This window comes from Thermomyces dupontii (assembly GCF_041956625.1).
Source record: "Thermomyces dupontii strain NRRL 2155 unplaced genomic scaffold VTN31scaffold_4, whole genome shotgun sequence".
Classification (NCBI taxonomy): Eukaryota; Fungi; Ascomycota; class Eurotiomycetes; order Eurotiales; family Trichocomaceae; genus Thermomyces; species Thermomyces dupontii.
Genome location: NW_027192310.1, coordinates 72180 through 90730, shown reverse-complemented (window position 1 = coordinate 90730; position 18551 = coordinate 72180). Strand labels below are relative to the sequence as shown.

Here is an 18551-nt window from a genome sequence, read left to right as displayed (position 1 = left end):
TAAATTGGGCAAGAGCAGTCGGAGTACATTCGAGTCTCATCCTGTGGAGCACTGGGGCCGCAAACTTCGAACAGCCTATTCGCAATTGAACTTGCTACGAAATTGGGTAGGGACTGGGGAGTGAGACACCCTGTTTTGCGTGCTCAGCAACGTTGGATTGGCAAACCCTTGAATCGCTAAAGCAAGGCGCGAGTCTTGAACCGGATGTCAAAGTGCAGCGGACGTCTATCGATCGCCCTGAACTCCTCTACCGAATAGATCGGATTCCCAGAGGAGCCGGATGCCAGGCATTGCGATTCCTTTTCGCTGCCGATGAGAAGACCACGGACAATTCATACCGGTCAATCAGTAAATTGCCGAAAATGATTATCTTGTTCAAGAGCAGGAAAGATGCGTACCCGGCAGCAGACGAACGCCGGTCTCGAGTGGTGGAAACAAACCAGTTTTCACCACATGAAGTGACACAAGCACACAAGGTGTTTCATCGACGAACTGCGCGTTGAACGATGGTAATAGGGTTCGCGTTTTCCTCCTTGATTCCATCGCATCCGCGTCGCGAAATGGTGATTCCCTCGTTCAAGGCGTTCCTGAGGTTGGTCCTTGGTTCATGGATGCAAGAATTTTCGCTCCCGACCAGCAACTTGGATCGTTTCATCACTCAGGATCCTGAAGCTGGCGAAGTTGGGTGCGAGTCTGCGTCAACAGAGGCACTACCTTGGTCGCTGTGCACTTCATCAGGCCCAGGTACCATGGTCAGCGAGACGACCTGTTCGTCGTTGCAGTAACAGCAACACACAGACCAGGCTGGTCAAATTGGATGTATTCTCCAACGCCGTGGAGAGGATATTATGGGTAATTAACCATTTTCTAGTCTACTTGTAGTCCTTGTTATGTTGCGATGGATGGATAGATGGATCATGGATGAGAGAGGGGAAAAGGAGGGGGAGACTTAAACGAAGGGCTAACCCTGAGCGGAGTTGACGCTAGAACCTTTACGGCAGAAGCCTAGGGCTTGGATCGCATGATCATACCCTCTCTAGGCTTTGTTATCTTCTCGGTGCCCTCTTGAGGAGAAGGCGGTGTTCTTGGGCTCCTGATGAAGGTGAAGAACTTGCCGTGGAAGATATTCTGGGCATCTAACGTCGCTCACGCCACCTGCAGACTCGCTTCCACATGCTGAAGGTTAAGGACGGTATACTAAGCATCCCCCAACATGGTCGCTTGACCGTTTTGAAACTCGTCACCAACACTGTCGATCTTTCTGTAGGATCGCATGGTGGCATCAATGCTTCGTTGATGTATCTCGGTTCTGCCATTGCAGAAGGGCAGATCCTTCAACACGTGGAGTCAGTCTACGGTCGCCTGTCTTCCACGTTGGCGACGGGTGTCAGTGCATTCCAGACTGCCAGGTGTCGGTTCATTGATCCGGCGCATTTGTTTTACCCAAGGGTCTCGAAAGAACACCGCCGACGCGGCGCTCGTTCTCGTCGTAACTGGCGCCATTTCAGTCTACTTGAGTCTGGGTCCAAGAACGAGGCATCCGGATCGGTTGTCCGGCAATTCGGATTATTTTGCCGTGGATGGAAGACAGGGGGTTTGGATGGAGCATGGTACATACTCTGTACTCTGTAGGTCTACTTACCCTAGTACTGTGCTGTACTAAACGACTAGACGGTGTACGTCGGAAATACTCTCCGACTCCAAAAGAGCAGTTACTCTGCCTGTTCTCATCGGAATTCTCAAGAGGTCTGCTGTGTATATCTTATTCAGGACTTGTCGACTGTCGAGTGAGCTCTGCAACGTCAGGGTTCTTTCGGTCCAATCACGAACGACTTCAAAACGCACTCGCCAGGGTCCTGAATGATCAGAACTTGAGTTTCTTGGGCCATTCACACAATACATGCAAGCATGGAGTGGGCAAGGAGACGTTCAACGAGATGATACCGCTGATGTTTTAAGGCTACTATCGATAGACGCAATCTCCGCTACTCCCAAGTCCAGGACACTCGATGGTGTACGATAGAAATTAGGTACAGCTGAAGAAATCAATTACAAGGCACAATTGAACGGTGCTTCCAATATTAATCTATATATAAGTTACCTAGCGCAAACAGTTCCCACCGACGCCATTGAGTAGACCATATGTATCAAGCATCAGTCAAGACGAAGGAACATCTTGTAGGTCGGAGAGTCAGTACACTCCTGGTATGGGTACCCAAGATCATTCAGGAACTTCATAAGCTCGTCATTCTCAGCCGAGGGACACTGGATACCGGCAAGCACCTTGCCCACATCCCCGCCTTGGTTCCGATAGTGAAAGAGCGACACATTCTGCGACGGCCGCAGCAATGTAAGGAACTTGAGCAGTGCCCCAGGACGCTCCGGGAACTGGAACATGAACAAACGCTCATCCTTGGCGTTACTCGGCCCGCCGACCATGTATCGAAGATGGGTCTTTGCGAGCTCGTCGTCGCTGAGGTCCGTGGCGGACATCCCGTCCCGTTCGAGCTCCGCGAATATCTTGGCAAGATCCTGCTCGCGCGTCAAGGCGGATAGGGAGATACTCATGAGGATGTTGGCGACGTCTGGGCGAGAGTAACGGTAGTTGAAGCCCGTAATCGCGAAAGGCGCCAGGACATCCATGAGCTTGGCATATGCACCGGGCCGCTCGGGGATGGTAACGCCCAACAGAACCTCTTTCTTCTCACCAAGAGCGGCACGCTCAGCTACGAAGCGTAGCCGGTCGAAGTCCATGTTTGCACCAGAAGTGACTGCGACCAGTTCGCGGTCCGGATCGGGGCTTGGGTTGTCTGCAACGTATTTCTTGAGACCCGCTAGGGCCAGAGCCCCTGCGGGCTCGAGGATGGATCGAGTGTCCTCGAACACATCCTTAATCGCGGCGCAGATCTCGTCCGTGGTGACCAGGATGATATCGTCGACAACCTCCCGGCATATGCGGAAGGTCTCCTCACCCACCAACTTGACGGCAGCGCCATCCGCAAACAAGCCTACCTCTTTCAAGGTAACGCGCCGACCCTGCTGAAGCGACTGAACCATGGCATTGGCATCGTATGTTTCGACACCAATGATCTTTACCTGGGGTGCAATCCGCTTGATGTAGGCACCAACGCCGGCAATGAGACCCCCGCCACCTATACAGCAGAACACGGCCTCCAGATTCTGTAGCTTTGCCTGGCGGAGGAGCTCCAAACCAATGGTTCCCTGGCCAGCAATCACGTACGGATCGTCGAACGGTGGGATATTCGTTAGCGAATGCAACTTCTCTAATCGGTGGGCCTCTTCTTTGGCAGCGTCGAAGTCGTTCCCGTGAAGCACTACGCTACCGCCGAGCCGTGAGACATTGAGATGTTTGATCGCGGGAGTGCCGGCGGGCATCACGATGGTGGCCGGTATTTTGAGCTTGCGGGCGGAATATGCGACGCCTTGCGCGTGGTTGCCTTGATTCGAAGTAATATCCATCAGCCGTGGGTCCCGCTCGCCGACCAGACTTCCCCTACCTGCAGAGCATGCAATAACGCCTTTCCATCGCTGTTCCGGGCTCAGGTGAGCCATTTTGTTGTATGCGCCTCTCAGCTTAAAGCTAAACACGGGAAGTAGATCCTCCCGCTTGAGGAGCACTCGGCATTCCAACCGATTGCTGAGGTTGACCGCATGCTGCAGCGGGGTCTCGTCGATCACATCGTACACACGGGACGTTAAGATCAGCCGCAGATACTGCGCGCGAACATCAACATCGATCGGCGACTAGAAAATCTCGAGAGATACTCACGTCGGGATGACCGGAAGGCAGGATATAGTCCTCTGGGACTTTGGCGCTCGTCGGATTTTGAACCTCGCGCTCATGTCTTTCGTTGGGTGGTGTCGGGGCGGCGGCGTATTCGGTCAAAGAGAGACCGTTGATGTTCGGCCGGACAGGTGTGGTGCAGCCATTGTCAGAGCGCGTCTCGGACATGTCGAACGCAATTGAGGGTCAGGGCACGCCTTGTGACGGCATGTGCAAAATTGGCAATGTTAACCGCGCCGGCGAATGCGACCGACAATGCAGCTTAAATCGATGGTCCGTCGTCAGTCATTCAGATCCAAAATTTCAATGCGGCGGCGCCAGCAAGCTCAGTCAGCAACCCTAGCGTTTAGCCCTAATTTCCTTTTTAGGACGAACACCTCAGGGACCAGCTCTTGGTCTTGGAAGTTTCTTCCAGACCGCATCATATTTGCAATTTTGCTGCGCACATCATGATGATTGCGGTTGGTATTCTATTTTTAACTAGTGCGATCACATAGATGGGCGATGACCGCAAGATGACAGCAGCAAAACTGCTCAACCAGGGCTACCGAAAGAAATCTGGGGCCCGGTGGTCGGATGCTCTCTTCAATCACGGTCTGCGGACAGAAATGAAAAAAGATCGACAACAAAGACCCTCTCCAAGCTTCTTAGGTTACTGTCCTAAATAAACATCCAAGCAAAGCAGCTACATATTGAAGCATGTGGCATCAATACCGATTGCTGTCCCGTGGGATGCTTATGAAGGATTCGGACCAAGGACAAACGCCGAGAATAGGGTTGCACCCTCGGGGTTAGGGGATATGAAAGCACGTGATTAGGGTAGGAGTAAGGATCTTGGCAATGGACCCCCTGCCGCGGTCCCCCACGCTTACGAGTTGACACTGGCCCCCTGACCGCATCTGGGGATTTGTAATTTTGCATAGCCATGGCCCATGGGCGACGTTGGGCGCAGCAGAGGGAGGAGAGACGGGGAAACGGCGCCCAGAAAAATCAAGGACCTGTACGGAGTGGAAGTTATTCGCTGATTGCACCGTTCTCCTCGTCTCGCTATTGGCTGTTTTACCACCAAACCGTAGCTTCGACGACTCGGAAGCTGCAATCTCATTCTCATCAATCCAATCGATGGGGATTCGATGTGACGATGGGCAGGGTATGAGGGTAGGCCGGTAGGATCTGGCATTGCTCGGCTAAAAGCCTAAAACTCAACATTCTTCAACTGGAGCTCTACTTATCCCACGCCAGCCGCTTGCTTGACGAATTAGCATCCAGGGACCGTCGGCAATTTTCTGCAGGGATCCAATAAGTACTTACTAGGTACTGTATTGTGTTCACAGCGGTCGCCGAGATGAGCATAGCCGTTTTCCACCTCGAAGACGCTTGAAGCCAAGAAGGGCTAACTAACCTTGAAGGCATTCATCCGGCAGAGTTCTCCGCGCCAAATGGGGGCGTTGACACAGGTCGAGACGCGTCATATTCTGCGAAAGCGCAGTGACCAAAGCCCACACAAACTGTTGGCTTCCTACTCCGGCATTTATTTTACAAGTAGTCCCCGACCTCCCCGAATGGACAGCCCGAGGGCCGAGATGATCGTGATCAGATGGTGCGGCTATTATTCTCTGCCGTCCGTCCAAATTGGACTAGTCGACAGCAAGGTGCGAGGTGGACGAGCTTTGATCCCCGTGTACTTGCAGGCCTCGATGTAAAAGGGATCTGAGCTTATTTGAGAAACCTCCAGTAGTTTATAATCAGAGCGGACTCTTAAATCCGGGGTAAACTCCCCAACTTCGAGGGTGATGAACGTGGATTGATCTCTTCCCCAGATCAACACTGCGGCCCGCGTCCCGTGATCGCACGACATTTCCGCAGAGACAACAATCTCAAAGAAAGGTCCTTTGATTCCCGGCCGAATCTTCCGCCGACGATCAGGTGTCATGCCCCGCCCGAGATTCCGCGGGCGTCGCTGGAATTGGGAAGGCAGACCCTAATCTCGATTCTCGGCACACACCCGATTCTAGTAGTACTGTTACTCGTTCCTCTGGTGCCAGGACCCGATTTTTCGGCCATGAGTGAGTCGCTGCAACCACTGCTGCAGCCGACGGTTGAGTCCCAGTATCCAAATCAGCAGCAGGATCCTGCCCCGGCTGCTCCCCCATCGGAAGCGTCGGGATCCAGCACCAGCACCACCACCCCAAGCATCTCAGAGTTGCTGCGGAGTAAGCTCGAGAACGAGAACAGCCGACGGCGGCCGGCTCCTCGAGGAACAGCGGCTTATCCGCGAAAACGCGCGAACCGCGCTTGCCAGGTATGCCGGGCCCGGCGGACTAAGTGCGACAACAAGAAGCCGTCATGTTCGTTCTGTGAGAAAGTCGGCGCCAAGTGCATTACTTCGCCGACGGACCTGTCATCGTATGCGTTATTATCTATTTTCTGCAGGAAGTGAGACGGTGTCGTGGCAGCTGACTCTAGACCCGCAGGTTTGATCCCGCCAGTCTGGCCATCCTTGAGCGACTGGAGCATTTGGAGCAGCTTATCCGGGAAAAGTCGAAAGAGCCGCAGAGCCAGCCGCAACCGGAACCGGTCGAAGATCCCGGCTATGGGTACGGGTCACCGGCTCCCGATCTTCAGTTCGGGCCTGATTTGAGTACCGTGACCGTGGAGACGGTACTTGCGTGGGACGTCTTTCGTGGGCGGTTTGACGAACAGTTGGATCTCAAGTCGCAAATGCAAAATGGCGACATCGGCATCCCTGAATCGCCTCTAACGTCGCCCGTGGGCGAGACTATCCCCCTAATCAACAGCCTGGAGCTGGAATCGTGCAATCGGCTGCTGGACAGCTTTCTGACCAAGGTCCACATTGCGAATCCGATCCTAGACGTTGATGCAGTCCTCGGATATGTCCGTCATGCCTGTCTCCATGGGATTGGCTGGGATGCGCAATCGTGTCTGGTGGTAAGTTACCTGCGGTATGCATCTACTCAGAACCCAGCTAAACCGCTGTCTTCTTTGTACTACTTAGTTATTGCTTTGTGCCTTGGGCTCAATTGCAGAGGCCTTCCACGACAAACATGAGTCGACGTCCCTGATCGCGCGCAGCTCTCCAAGCTTCGCGCTGGCGAGGGCCTTCTTCGAGGCCGCCCAGAAGCGGATCGGGCTGCTGTTGCGCGGCGGAGGTGTTCTGGAGGCGCAATGTTTCTTCTACTGCGGCGTCTATCTCATGACCATCATGAGGCCAATGGAAGCGTGGCGGTACTTCGTGCAAGCCGCGGCCATCACGCAGGGCTTCGACTTTCCCCGAAAGACTATGACGCCGGAGATGATGGCCGATCTGAATGCCCGAAAACAATGGGCACAGCAGGAAAGCATGTACTGGACATGTTTCAAGTCCGAACTGTGAGTGGATCTTCTCTATCTGACCATCTAGTGCCTTTCGTTGCTGACAACTGTCCGCAGTGAGGTTCGAATGGAGCTGTCGCTACCGGGCTTTGGGCTGCACGACCTATCCTACCCAAGCTCTTTTCCGAGCCCCCCGTCAGATGACTTGGAGCAAGACTCAGCGCGGGCATGGTACTACTATCTGGCAGAGATTGCTCTCCGGCGGCTCGCAAACCGAGTACTGTACCACTTGTTCCGCAACCAGGATAAAGGGCGATTTCCTCGTATCATGGACATGGTGGAGTCGACTGCTGCGTTTGAAGCGCAGGCTGCGGACTGGTACGACAACTCGATCTCATTGTAATATATCTGCGAAACGGCACTCACTCTGGTCGATATAGGATGGCATCACTCCCGCCGATTCTATCCCTCTACACACCCGAAGAAGAAGACGACGTTCTGAAATTCGTCCTCCGCGGCCATCTCCTCGACTGCTACGAATGGATGTACTTCCCCTTTATGGCGGAGACGCTCAATTACGGGCGGCGCGGCGCGATCATCGACGAGTACACACGCAAGGGTCTGGAAATGAGTGTGGAGCGGATCCGCAAGAACAAGCCCGGATTTTACCATCGGCACCACGGCGCATGGCTGATGCTGCGCACGTGCACGCGCAGTGCGCTCATCTTGCTGGCAGCACGCCTCAGCGGGATCGTAGAGGATTTGATTCCGGATGGATGGAAGGAGGCCGTGTTGGATGCGATTGACATGCTGGGCTTCTGGGAGGATGAGGTGGCTGATGCGCGAGACCGCCGACGGATTCTGTCACTCTTGATGTCGGAAGTGATGGCTACGACATGATGTTTGATGATTTGTGTCGCATATGGAGATTTATATGTATTCTAGTTAGGAGTTGGGGGTTTATTATTCCAATGAAAAACGGAGTTTATGGTAGAGGTGTGAACCACACGATACGACTGGATAGACAGACTGAGTACTCGTGCTCGTACGGGTATTGTACGAGCCCTGGGATACGATACAGAAACTTGGGCCGGTGTAATTTACGCGGTCCGACGTCATGCCATTCTTCGTCTGACCAAAGTCCCTCTCCAACAGCCTTCTGCGAGCTTTTCCCGAGCAAAAACTCATTTCTTTACAAGCAGTTCCAGAAAAGCAGAAGCACAATGGCCGACCGAACACCGCTGCCGTCATCTTTCGAGTTCGAGGGTAACCAGTGGGTTCTTCGTCCCCGACTTTTGTACAATCCCGCGCGGAACAAAAACGACCTTCTAACAATTGGGACAAAAATCTCACAACAGACAATTTACCGAAGAGACTGGATGGCAGAAATTCAAGCGACGATTGCGAGAAGAGCCATTGATTCCTCTCGGTCGGTTACCTGCACAATTTTTCACCTCCCGCGAAAAGAGAAACCCGATGTTAACTTAAACCACTCCTCCTATAGGCTGCGCGGCAACATGCTACGCCCTCTACCGAGCCTACAAATCCATGAAAGCTCGCGACAGCGAGGAGATGAACCGCATGTTCCGCGCACGAATTTACGCGCAGTTCTTCACGCTGCTCGCCGCCGTCGCGGGCGGCATCTACTACAAGAACGAGAGGCAACAGCGACGCGAATTTGAGAAGATGGTCGAGGCAAGGAAATTACAGGAGAAGCGCGAGGCTTGGCTGCGGGAGCTGGAGCATCGCGACCGTGAAGACCGCGAATGGCGCGAGAGACACCGCGCAATGGAGGAGAGCGCGAAGAAGGCGGCCGCCGCCGCGAGTGGGAAGCTGAAGGATGCTTCGGCGGTTGTTGTGCCTTCGTCTACTGCTACGACTGCCGCCAGGACCGATGAAGATGGCGGGATTACCGACGACGAGGGCAAGAAGATCAGTAACAAGGGAGATCAAGAAGAGTCAAGTGCCCGAGGACTGGGAATCGTTGAGGCCGTCAAGGGACTCACTGGGAAAAAATGACCAGTCTTTGCCTCGTGGCCTTTCTCGTATTGTGTTTAATGTATATTGTATTAGTTAATGGTATCTCATTCCCAGCTCAATTATGCGAAGATTCTCAGGGTCAAGACATGGCCAGTTGATCGATATACCGCTTCATACCCTCGTACTCGGACCTGCCGGTCGAAAGCAGATAGCGGATCTGCGTCTATCAAGCTACTTGTCAGCACCCGCCCGGCGTTATCAACTCACCACAAGCTACATACAGCATCCTGGACGTTCTTATTGCGCTTGAACTCCGTCCTTGCATAGTCCAGTAACTCTGTACGGGTCGTCGACTTAGGTATCCCTATAAACAATCACAGCACGCAACCATCAGCCTCACTGCTTCATCCTTGTTTCCGGTCACGTCGAGGATAAATATGGGTGGTAAGGGAAACGAACGGTATATATCTCGGACAATCTCTCGCCAGAGGCCAAGGACCCGTCGGCGTTGGATAAACTATATTTAATGAGCCACCAGCCTTCTCGAATGAGATTCGGCAACGTACTTGGTCGAGTGTCAACGTCGGCTTGTCGAATCTTCGCTTTCGCGTGCTCGTCGATGTCGACGATGATGATGATTGTGATGTTCTTGATGATGCATCGGATAGTGTGGCAAAGAGATGGCGCGTTCGTTGGAGGCGTAGCATCTCAAATGTGGGTTCTAATTCACGTCGCAGAGTTCAAGAATGTCATGGATAGAAACGGTTACAACGCTGAAAGCTTCAAAGTGACTTGGGGATGATGATCTCATCTGATAAGATCGATGGCAGAATCAGGCGGTGAACAAGGCCACATTTTTGGCTTTCAATCTAGGCAGGTACTGTATTCTCAAGGGGTGGGGAGCATCAACATCGTATGTGGTAGTATCTACAGCAAAACCACCCCCATGCCGCCCCTCTTCTTCTCGTCCGGCTGATTCCTCTCATTGACTCCTCCGGCCACATGCGGCGTGCGGTAGTTGAAAAGATAGTAGTGCAGCTGGCCATCACCGGCCCCGAACTTGAGCTGCTCCAGGAAGAGCGGGTTGTCCTGCAACGTGAGGGCATTAAACACATCAAAGCGCGCCTGTCGGTCATCAGTATGTCAGATACAAATCTCAGAAAGGAGACTGTGTGTACCTTTTTAGCTTCAATCAATGCATCGTTGATCAGCATTTGCAGCCGCTCCTTTAGCCCCTTCTCCTTCTCCGCAAACGCGGTCTCCGTCGCATAGTAGTACAGGTAGGCAGCACGAATCTCAATGTGCTTCTGATTCCCAAGTACTGACGAGGTTAAGCTGTAAAAGGAGACAAAGTCCGTGATGCGATGCGTTTCTGGGTCTTCGACGACGTAGGACCACACAACCTGCTCCGGCGAGCGCTCTGGTCGATGCAGCAGCCAATGGTCGATCTCTTCTTTGGTGAAAGCAGGGTTGATGTCAAATCGTCGCAGGTACCTCTCCAGCAGGTCGTAGGTCGCGTCCAGGTCGCGCTCCTCGAGAGGCCGCAGACCCGGCGTCGCCGTCTGGTTGGGCAGGTGGTTCCGGGTGATTTGTCGCGCCTTGGTCGAACCCGGTGGGAGATGCGAGAAGCCGACCTCATACAGCTTCAGCCAGTCAAGAGCACGATGGTAGTACCGGCATGAAGTCACTGGCGTCGGCAGCACCACGCCAACCGTGTAGATCGCCTGATAGATGCCGCGCAGGTAGCAGCGTCGCGTAATCTCCCTGATGAGAACTGGCGCGAGTCGCTTCGACCGCAGCTTCTTGTGAATGCACAAAAAGTTGATCTCGATTACCCGGAGCTTGCGGCCGCGCACGCGGATCTCGCTCGGCACGCCGCAGATGGAAGCCACCAGCTTACCAGACTTGCTAGCGCGCACGCCAACGTGCCATTCCTTCTGCCATCCAGGAGATGTGAGAGCCCTAAACATCAAATGAGCCTTGCGGAGCTGTTCGCTACCGAGTCAGAGACATACCAATTCAAGAACGATCGCGAGTACTTGAACCGGAACATGGCATTGTCATCCTCAACGTAATGGTTCGACAGCAGATCATACAGTTCCGCAACCTGCTTCTCGTCTTGTAGATCCAGCGTCGACCACTCGAAGCCCTCGAGCAGCGGGTATGGCTCCTTCTGCACCTCCTCCGGGTTGATCATCTTGATCGGGCCCTCTTCCAATTCCTCGGGCTTGTCATCGAACCGCGGCACTGGCTGCGTCTGCCAGAACTTGTACGACGCCATGTCCTTTTTGTTCTTCTTCCCCAGCGACATGCCCGTCAACAGCTGCGAAATGTCCATCTTCTGCAGAGCCTCCGCCGCCTTGTCCTTGTCCATGCCCGCCAGTTCGCGGGACAGTGCGGGGTTCATCCGCAACAGAGTGTCCACCAACTGAGACGGGAGGCGTTTCTCGGATTTCGCATCGCTCGAGGACTGCTCGCCCGCAGTCTGCGGCGCCTTTTCCGACATTTTCTTCGCATCGTTGCTGCCATTGTTGTCACCGGTGGCTGCGGAGGGCGTGTCCCCGGCCTCGGGGTCATTGGCGGGGGCCCCCTGCTGCTCGGGATCGGCCGGAGCTTTGCCTTTGGTGTCCTCGGGCTCCGCCATTGTCGTGACAGTCAAGTAATACGTCCGGGGAATTTGGCACAGGTGAGTTAGGGGTTCGAGCAACCAGACTGCCATGAAGATGATAATAGGTGTCCCTTGCACCGATTGCTGCATTTAGAAGGCGGTGAGATTTGTGGGGTGGACTTGGCCGAGGCTTTTGTAACTACGTTGTTTACTACTCGTAATACCTGGTATGTACCGACATGTAATTGTACATAGGACATGCACTTCAGTTTCAAGATCTAGATGCAGTCCATGTCTAATTTCAACACATCATGTAAACTACCTATATACACGGCCATCGTAAGATGGCTCACCACCTGCATGGCTCGTTCTATCATGCCGCCGGCTTGGTCTCGATCACATCCAGAAACCCACCAACAAGGTGCAGACTCCCCGTGACTAGAACCTTGGTGTCGCTGTCGCCCATCTTTGCTTGTTCGCCAAGCGAACGGACAAACTCAACCGCCTCCTCAATGGTCCCCTTCACGAGCACTTCAGTGCTGGGGTCAATAGCCTTCCACGTCTCTGCTAGGGCCGTTTGAACGCGCAGCTTCTTGACGTCGGAGGCGTTGATGTTGGAACTGACGAGATCCGGTCGGTACCCGGCCTCTTTGTACGTGACGTTCGTGCAGAAGAGGGCATGCGTAAAAGGCTTCTTACTGCCTAGGGCATTGGCTAGCGTTTGGTAGAGGGCCCGCGCAAGAGCAACGCTGTCGCGGGTTTGCTGATTGAAAATGAGGATGCGTGGCTTTGTGGTCCACGTACTAACAACAAGCTGCGAGGCAAACCATTCTCCGGCCAGACGAATGCTCTCCATGGTATGTCCGCCGTCGATATACCAAGAAATATTTCTCTCGTGGCGAGTTTCGCACCGCCCGCCCAGCCTCGTCTCTTCCAGGCCTCTCCGGAATCTCTCTGGTAGAGGCGCTTTCAGGATATCATCCGGGACGTCTTTTGCGCCCAGTTGCCTCAGGGCCTCCCCGGCAAGGCCAACCGCGACAGTTGCGTTCGCGTATTGAAAATCCCCATCAAGGCCCAATTTCAACGAGCTTCCTTTTTGCAGCTCGGGATGGCCCTCAGCTACCACGAGCTCGGTTCCCTTCTCGGTAGCCCGTTTCCTCAAGACGTCCATGGCACTCGGCAACTGGGGCGTCGTAAAGACCCTGGCATTTGGCTTGATGATGCCGCCTTTATGCCAAGCAATCTCCTCAATCGTCGAGCCGAGGAGAGCCACATGGTCAATTCCGAGACTGGTAATGCCACAAGCCACGGGCTTAACGATGATATTTGTCGAGTCATACTCCCCGCCAATACCGCACTCAAACACGGCCGCATCCACCCCTTCGCAGAGATAAGTATGGAAGGCCATCAGTGTCAGAAACCGAAAGTACACCGGCTTCGACTCGGGACTTGACGGGTCCATCCCCTTGGCTCGTGCCGAGGCCTCCAACCGATCCCACGTCTCAAAGAAGTATTTTGCAAACTGCTCTTCCGACAGCGGCTCATTGTTGATCCTGATGCGCTCGCGCACGAAGCGCAAATGAGGCGATGTGTACAGACCGACCTTACGGACCACGGCTGACTCCAAACCTGATTGTGGCCGGGTGTACTGCGTGAGGATGGAGGAGACAAAGGCCGACGTGGAGCCTTTGCCTTTGGTACCGGCGATATGAATGGGATTGAGGCGGTTGAGATCTGACGGCTGCAAACAACTTGTCAGACCTATCTCTGAGACGTGAGATGACGAGAAGACACACCTCATATCCCAACCGCCTGAGCCATTCAATCATCTCCGGGATCGCATGCTGATTCAATACCCTGCCCGACTTGCGAATCGCTTCGACAGTGGCGAAGTTAGATTGCAGCGAGTTGAGCGCTTGAATTGCATCCTACGACATAGAATGGAAATGCATATGCATCATTATCAGTGCCCGACAGCAAGCTTAGGTTGTTGTTGGTTCAAACACGCACTTCGTAGGTCCGCCTCGCGTGGTTGCTGTTCTGCGTCGACGCTCTGCGAACCTGGCGGCTCAGTGCAGAGGCACCGAATCTCCAGGATCGCTTCATGGAAGTTAACTCCCAATTGATCCCCAACCAGCCCGTCGTGTGGGCAATGGGGTGCCCGCCGCTCAATTCAACAGAAAACCCCAATTCACATGCATCGACGGCGATTGGGGAGCCTGAGCCTTGAGGACCCCAGTTTCAGGAGCACGTGATACTTCGACAGACGGTTGCCAAGATGTGACTAACTTAACGATTTAAGAAAAAAATGCCTGAATAAATGTATTTCTTTTTAAGGTAGGTGCAAGTCTTGTCCTCTTTGGAGCTTGGATTTCAAATGTCGTCGACGATGATGCTACATAGAAACAGTGCCAATAGTCTATTCCACACTCGCGCTCCGTTCGAAGACCCAGTGAAAACTGAAATAATAGGGTATTAAGAACAGCGTCCGGCATTAAGAAGAAAGTACCGTAGGGAGTACAATGGCGCATCTGTCCGCAGTGAACGAAACGGTATGAAAGTTGCGAACGCATCGAGGAGGAAACGAAGAGGCGAGCAATCAAATATTACTCTATGCGTTTCTTGCCCTCCTCCAAGTAGCCCAGGCGTACGTTGCTGATACCGCGATGGTGTCTTCTCGGTAGCCATTTGCCGATGATCGGATCGGAACGTGCGTGGATCAGAGCATCCTGGTATCCCTCGGTGGCAGCAGCTGGGGTATTAAGCTTGGGCCAGTTCACCTATATCTCGATTAGAACGAAGCTGTGGGAGGGTTGAGACGGGAGTGGACTAACATAAAGCATGCCATGAGCAATGATGAACCGGAAGCAATAAGCTCCCACGACGGTCCAAAACAACATAAACAACCGGATTGGCCAGACGCTGGCGTCGGGCGACCGGCGCGTGAACAGAGCCATTAGAACCATGAAGACACTCGCGGCAAAGACGTAGGGCACGGCCTGGATCACGACCGGGCGACGATCAACGAAGAGAAGGAGATTGCCCAGCGCTGAATCCTGAGGGAGATAGGTGCCCAGAAACAAATCGAACGCGTCCTGTCGAGGCCCGTCCAGGAAGTTGTTACGAACGTAGCGAGTAATGGAGTTGCACAGGTCCTGCACCATTCCTGCGCGTGTGCGTTCGCCAGTTCGCGTGAAATCGGTCTTTAGCGCTCCGGTCCCCGAGTACGCCCGGGACACGACATCGGCATTGTCCGCCCATACGTTGCGGAACAAATGCTCAAACTCCGGGTCATCGCTCGCCGACTCGCCAGGGCGGAGAACACCAACGTCCATCAGTTGTCGCGTGATAGCCCATCGTCCAAGCATGCTCTGCACGACGTTGGTTCGGTCGAGGCAGTCCATGCAATTCGTCCGAACAACTCCAGTTTGTACCGTGCGGACATCCAGCTGTCCATTCGGATCTCCAGGGGTCTCAACGCCGCGGAAGTACTGTGCTTGTGCCAGGCCATCCTCAAGGCGGTCGAGGAGAAGCTGGGCGCGATGCCATTGGAGACCCTTGGTTTCGTTGTGAAAATCAAAGTAGATATAGTGAAGACGATCCATACTCTGTTTCCTCTCCTCTGGATCCAACGTGCGTATTTTCTCCTCAGTAATCGGCGTGTCCGCCTCTGAGGTCTCCGCAGGAGAGGTGATGAGAATGCGAACCAGCTGCTCATAAGCCCTCTTCACTCGCTCCTCCCGCCCTTTATGGTTCACGAGGTTGACCAGATAATTTTCACCGTAGATTCGGATCTGTTCCGCGAAATGCTTCCGTGCGGCGTTGACCGCAATCTCCGGCGATCGAACCTGCAACCGTGGAGTGTACCGCAGATTGTTGACCTCCGCCCAGAATACCGGTACGCTGCCCCGGGTCTGCACAAACGACATCACTTGTAGATCGCGACGAGAGGAATCTACCTTGCTACGGTTAAAGGACTGGTCACTGGCCAACCCGGTCAGACCACCCGTCGCGTCATTGAGGATGATGATCTGCTCCGTCTCATTGTAATTCGACACGTGGCCGGTCTCGTCGATGCCGCGGGAAAAGTATCTTGTGCCGCCACGGTATCTTGATCTCCGCGTGATCAAGGCGAACGTAAATGATGTCGACCGCACCCTAGCTGGCGTGATACGAAGCATGCCGAAGATCACGGGTAGAATGTAGGGATCCACGCCCACTTGCGGCGCGTAGCGAGTTCCCTGAGAGTCCTGGGTTCCCGAACGCAAATCAATGAGATCCGACTGGATAAACCGATTCCAGAAAAAGCGATCGTCGGCTCGTTTCCAGAGCGGGAGAGTGGGATCACTCTGAGATTGCCTCTGAAAACTGTTGGTCAGGTCCAGCGAGTATGAAAAGTACATGGGCCCTGTCCGGAGGAAATCCTTCAGAAGCCCCAGATACGCATCCTCGTCGGAGTCGCGCAACGGACGCTCGCGAAGAGGCAGGAACTCAGTCGCCGCAACCCGATAGACCATATGACCGCGGAGACGACCCATTGGCTCTGCCTTGGTGATGACAATGATATACTTGTCTGAAAGAACTCGCTGTCAGTTTTCTGCACAACAACACGTCCCCGAGAATATGAGGTCGTACCAAGTTTGAGCTTAATGATTCCCAGAATCCCTGCGATGCTGGACACACGCTTGGTTCCCAGCAGCGGGCCATCGCTGAGACGCAGATGGCCCGATGGGCGCTCGACCACCAAAATCGGCGCATCCGGCGAGGAGGGGGACGTGAAAGCGTAATGGGACGGTGAAGAGTGCAGGTTGATGTCCCTGAACGGGAGCAAAGGAGGCGCCATGGCGGAAGAAACGAGAGGACGGGCGGACTCGCAGCACACAATCGGATACTAGCGACTCAGCGCATGACGGACGGCGAGCAAAAAAGAAAGCAAACGAGCGGAAGGGAACGGCGTGGCTCAGCGCAGGGATTTGCCGGTTAGTCACCTCAAAGGCGCTCTGGATTGAGCTCTAATGGCGGAACGAGTGATCTGGCTCGGCGCAGTTGATTTACTGCCTCAGGCAGCAAAATTCCACCAGGTCGCCTGTTGATCCTCACCTAGCCTCTTATCCTGCATCCAATACGTCCCTCCAACGCTCACCTGGATAACGTCACTCCCTCTTTGATTGATTTGATTGATTCTACTCCTTCCAAGAGAGACACATCGTGCGATCATGGCCGCCAGAGCATCCGTTGGAGGCCGCCCGGGGGCGAGGTTTGCCCAGTTTAAGCTGGTGTTGCTTGGTGAGCCACTCCCCGATGATGATCCCTATCTAGTGCCTGGCTTGCGACTAACTGAGCTGCTTTGTGTAGGAGAGTCGGCCGTCGGAAAGGTGAGCGAAGAAGCGAGGGATTTGACCTAACTCAGAGCGCCTGTGCTGACGACGCCTCACCAGAGTTCGTTGGTGTTGCGATTCGTTAAAGTGAGTCGTCGCCGTCCGCACCCAGCGCCAGACACCGGGTCTAACAGCCATACAGGACCAGTTCGATGACTACCGGGAGTCGACGATCGGAGCCGCTTTCCTCACGCAGACGATTTCCCTGGACGAGAATACCACGGTGAAGTTCGAGATCTGGGATACGGCCGGCCAAGAACGATACAAGTCTCTGGCTCCCATGTACTACCGGAACGCGAACTGCGCCGTTGTGGTCTACGATATTACACATGCGGTATGCTTGTCCTGTCTGCGAGCTTATCGAGCCGATCCGCCAGACGTCTTGCTGACTCGGTTTGTTTAGGCGTCGCTCGATAAGGCCAAGTCATGGGTGAAGGAACTGCAGCGCCAGGCCAACGAGAATATCATCATTGCTCTGGCCGGAAACAAGTTGGACCTGGTGACAGAGAACCCGGACAAGCGTGCGATCGCCACTGCGGACGCCGAAGCATACGCTCGCGAGGCCGGTTTACTCTTCTTCGAGACATCTGCCAAGACGGCCACTAACGTGCAAGAACTCTTCACGGCCATCGCGAAGAAGCTGCCCTTGGACCAGGCAGGGCCGCGAAGCCTTCGCGCCAACCCGCGCCCGGGAGTGGATTTGCGACCGGAAGCCGCCGGCACCCAGGCTGGGAACTGCAACTGTTAGAGCTGCTTTCTCTCTTGTTTGACTGTTGCTCTTCTTCCCTCGATACAACGTTACTGTAAGCTACGGAATGGCAGGATGTCGTCGTCTACAGGATCTGACTTCCTCCTAGTCGCCATGCGCCGATCTGGCAGTGTGTTTTCTCTTCTTCGGGTTTCGCTCGGATGGATGGGTTGCGCTTGCATACGTTGACTTAATTCGCTTTCTCGTATATTTCCTTGCTGCCTTGTGTCATGGGTCAGGTCTTCCCGGTGGCTACACGAGGGTTTTCCTCCATTACGCAGCAATTGACTCGATATGCCCTTGTCTCTAATGTGATGTCCTGGTTGACTCGTCTGGCGTCGTCGTTTGTTGGGAATCATGTTGTGCGCTATTTGAGCATTATTCTTTTTTGTCTTCTCGTCAGTGCTAGTATTATTGCACCTGGGGTTCCATAAGCGTCGTGTGATTTGCTTAGATTCATTGAAGCTGTAGGCCAACACAGCAATAATTGCTGAGACGCTATCGTTCGGCTCATCGCTTGTTTGAATCAGTAGTAATTAGAAAGTTACTGGAGTCCAATTTGCAGGATTGTTCAAGTCAAAGTGACGAACGAAAAAAATCGGCGTGTCGAGCCGATTCGGGCCGCAATCGTGGAGAGATCCTAGTAGGCCTAGTGCTCCGACCTCGTTCCGTCATTTTGGAGCTTGTCATCAGAAAAAT

At 53.9% G+C, this 18551-nt stretch overlaps 9 protein-coding genes across 9 annotated transcripts; 4 read left to right on the top strand and 5 right to left on the bottom strand.

Annotated features, from left to right (window-relative positions):
- Positions 1-1096: 1096 nt before the first annotated feature.
- Positions 1097-1864, top strand: VTN31DRAFT_4529 (uncharacterized protein; the record flags this gene model as incomplete). The annotated part of the gene is made up of 4 exons (XM_069404927.1): positions 1097-1102; positions 1162-1192; positions 1268-1628; positions 1672-1864. The coding sequence occupies 4 exons, from the start codon at positions 1097-1099 to the stop codon at positions 1862-1864; spliced, it is 591 nt and encodes a 196-aa protein (XP_069260042.1).
- A 290-nt stretch (positions 1865-2154) lies between these two features.
- On the bottom strand, positions 2155-3973 carry VTN31DRAFT_4528 (uncharacterized protein; the record flags this gene model as incomplete). Its single annotated transcript, XM_069404926.1, has 3 exons — positions 2155-3458; positions 3519-3735; positions 3791-3973. 3 exons carry the CDS (start codon positions 3971-3973, stop codon positions 2155-2157), a joined length of 1704 nt encoding a protein of 567 aa, XP_069260041.1.
- A 1894-nt stretch (positions 3974-5867) lies between these two features.
- Positions 5868-8038, top strand: VTN31DRAFT_4527 (uncharacterized protein; the record flags this gene model as incomplete). Its single annotated transcript, XM_069404925.1, has 5 exons — positions 5868-6211; positions 6280-6754; positions 6822-7195; positions 7256-7516; positions 7579-8038. The coding sequence occupies 5 exons, from the start codon at positions 5868-5870 to the stop codon at positions 8036-8038; spliced, it is 1914 nt and encodes a 637-aa protein (XP_069260040.1).
- A 323-nt stretch (positions 8039-8361) lies between these two features.
- Positions 8362-9157, top strand: VTN31DRAFT_4526 (uncharacterized protein; the record flags this gene model as incomplete). Its single annotated transcript, XM_069404924.1, has 3 exons — positions 8362-8411; positions 8497-8567; positions 8643-9157. The coding sequence occupies 3 exons, from the start codon at positions 8362-8364 to the stop codon at positions 9155-9157; spliced, it is 636 nt and encodes a 211-aa protein (XP_069260039.1).
- Positions 9158-9257: 100 nt separating this feature from the next.
- VTN31DRAFT_4525 (uncharacterized protein) lies at positions 9258-9825 on the bottom strand (the record flags this gene model as incomplete). The annotated part of the gene is made up of 4 exons (XM_069404923.1): positions 9258-9341; positions 9400-9482; positions 9578-9635; positions 9685-9825. The coding sequence occupies 4 exons, from the start codon at positions 9823-9825 to the stop codon at positions 9258-9260; spliced, it is 366 nt and encodes a 121-aa protein (XP_069260038.1).
- Positions 9826-10045: 220 nt separating this feature from the next.
- On the bottom strand, positions 10046-11762 carry VTN31DRAFT_4524 (uncharacterized protein; the record flags this gene model as incomplete). Its single annotated transcript, XM_069404922.1, has 3 exons — positions 10046-10243; positions 10297-11080; positions 11134-11762. The coding sequence occupies 3 exons, from the start codon at positions 11760-11762 to the stop codon at positions 10046-10048; spliced, it is 1611 nt and encodes a 536-aa protein (XP_069260037.1).
- A 337-nt stretch (positions 11763-12099) lies between these two features.
- Positions 12100-13832, bottom strand: VTN31DRAFT_4523 (uncharacterized protein; the record flags this gene model as incomplete). The annotated part of the gene is made up of 3 exons (XM_069404921.1): positions 12100-13467; positions 13523-13654; positions 13737-13832. 3 exons carry the CDS (start codon positions 13830-13832, stop codon positions 12100-12102), a joined length of 1596 nt encoding a protein of 531 aa, XP_069260036.1.
- A 500-nt stretch (positions 13833-14332) lies between these two features.
- Positions 14333-16569, bottom strand: VTN31DRAFT_4522 (uncharacterized protein; the record flags this gene model as incomplete). The annotated part of the gene is made up of 3 exons (XM_069404920.1): positions 14333-14506; positions 14561-16299; positions 16362-16569. 3 exons carry the CDS (start codon positions 16567-16569, stop codon positions 14333-14335), a joined length of 2121 nt encoding a protein of 706 aa, XP_069260035.1.
- A 373-nt stretch (positions 16570-16942) lies between these two features.
- On the top strand, positions 16943-17852 carry VTN31DRAFT_4521 (uncharacterized protein; the record flags this gene model as incomplete). Its single annotated transcript, XM_069404919.1, has 5 exons — positions 16943-17012; positions 17082-17101; positions 17165-17191; positions 17247-17438; positions 17508-17852. The coding sequence occupies 5 exons, from the start codon at positions 16943-16945 to the stop codon at positions 17850-17852; spliced, it is 654 nt and encodes a 217-aa protein (XP_069260034.1).
- Between the last annotated feature and the right edge of the window lie 699 nt (positions 17853-18551).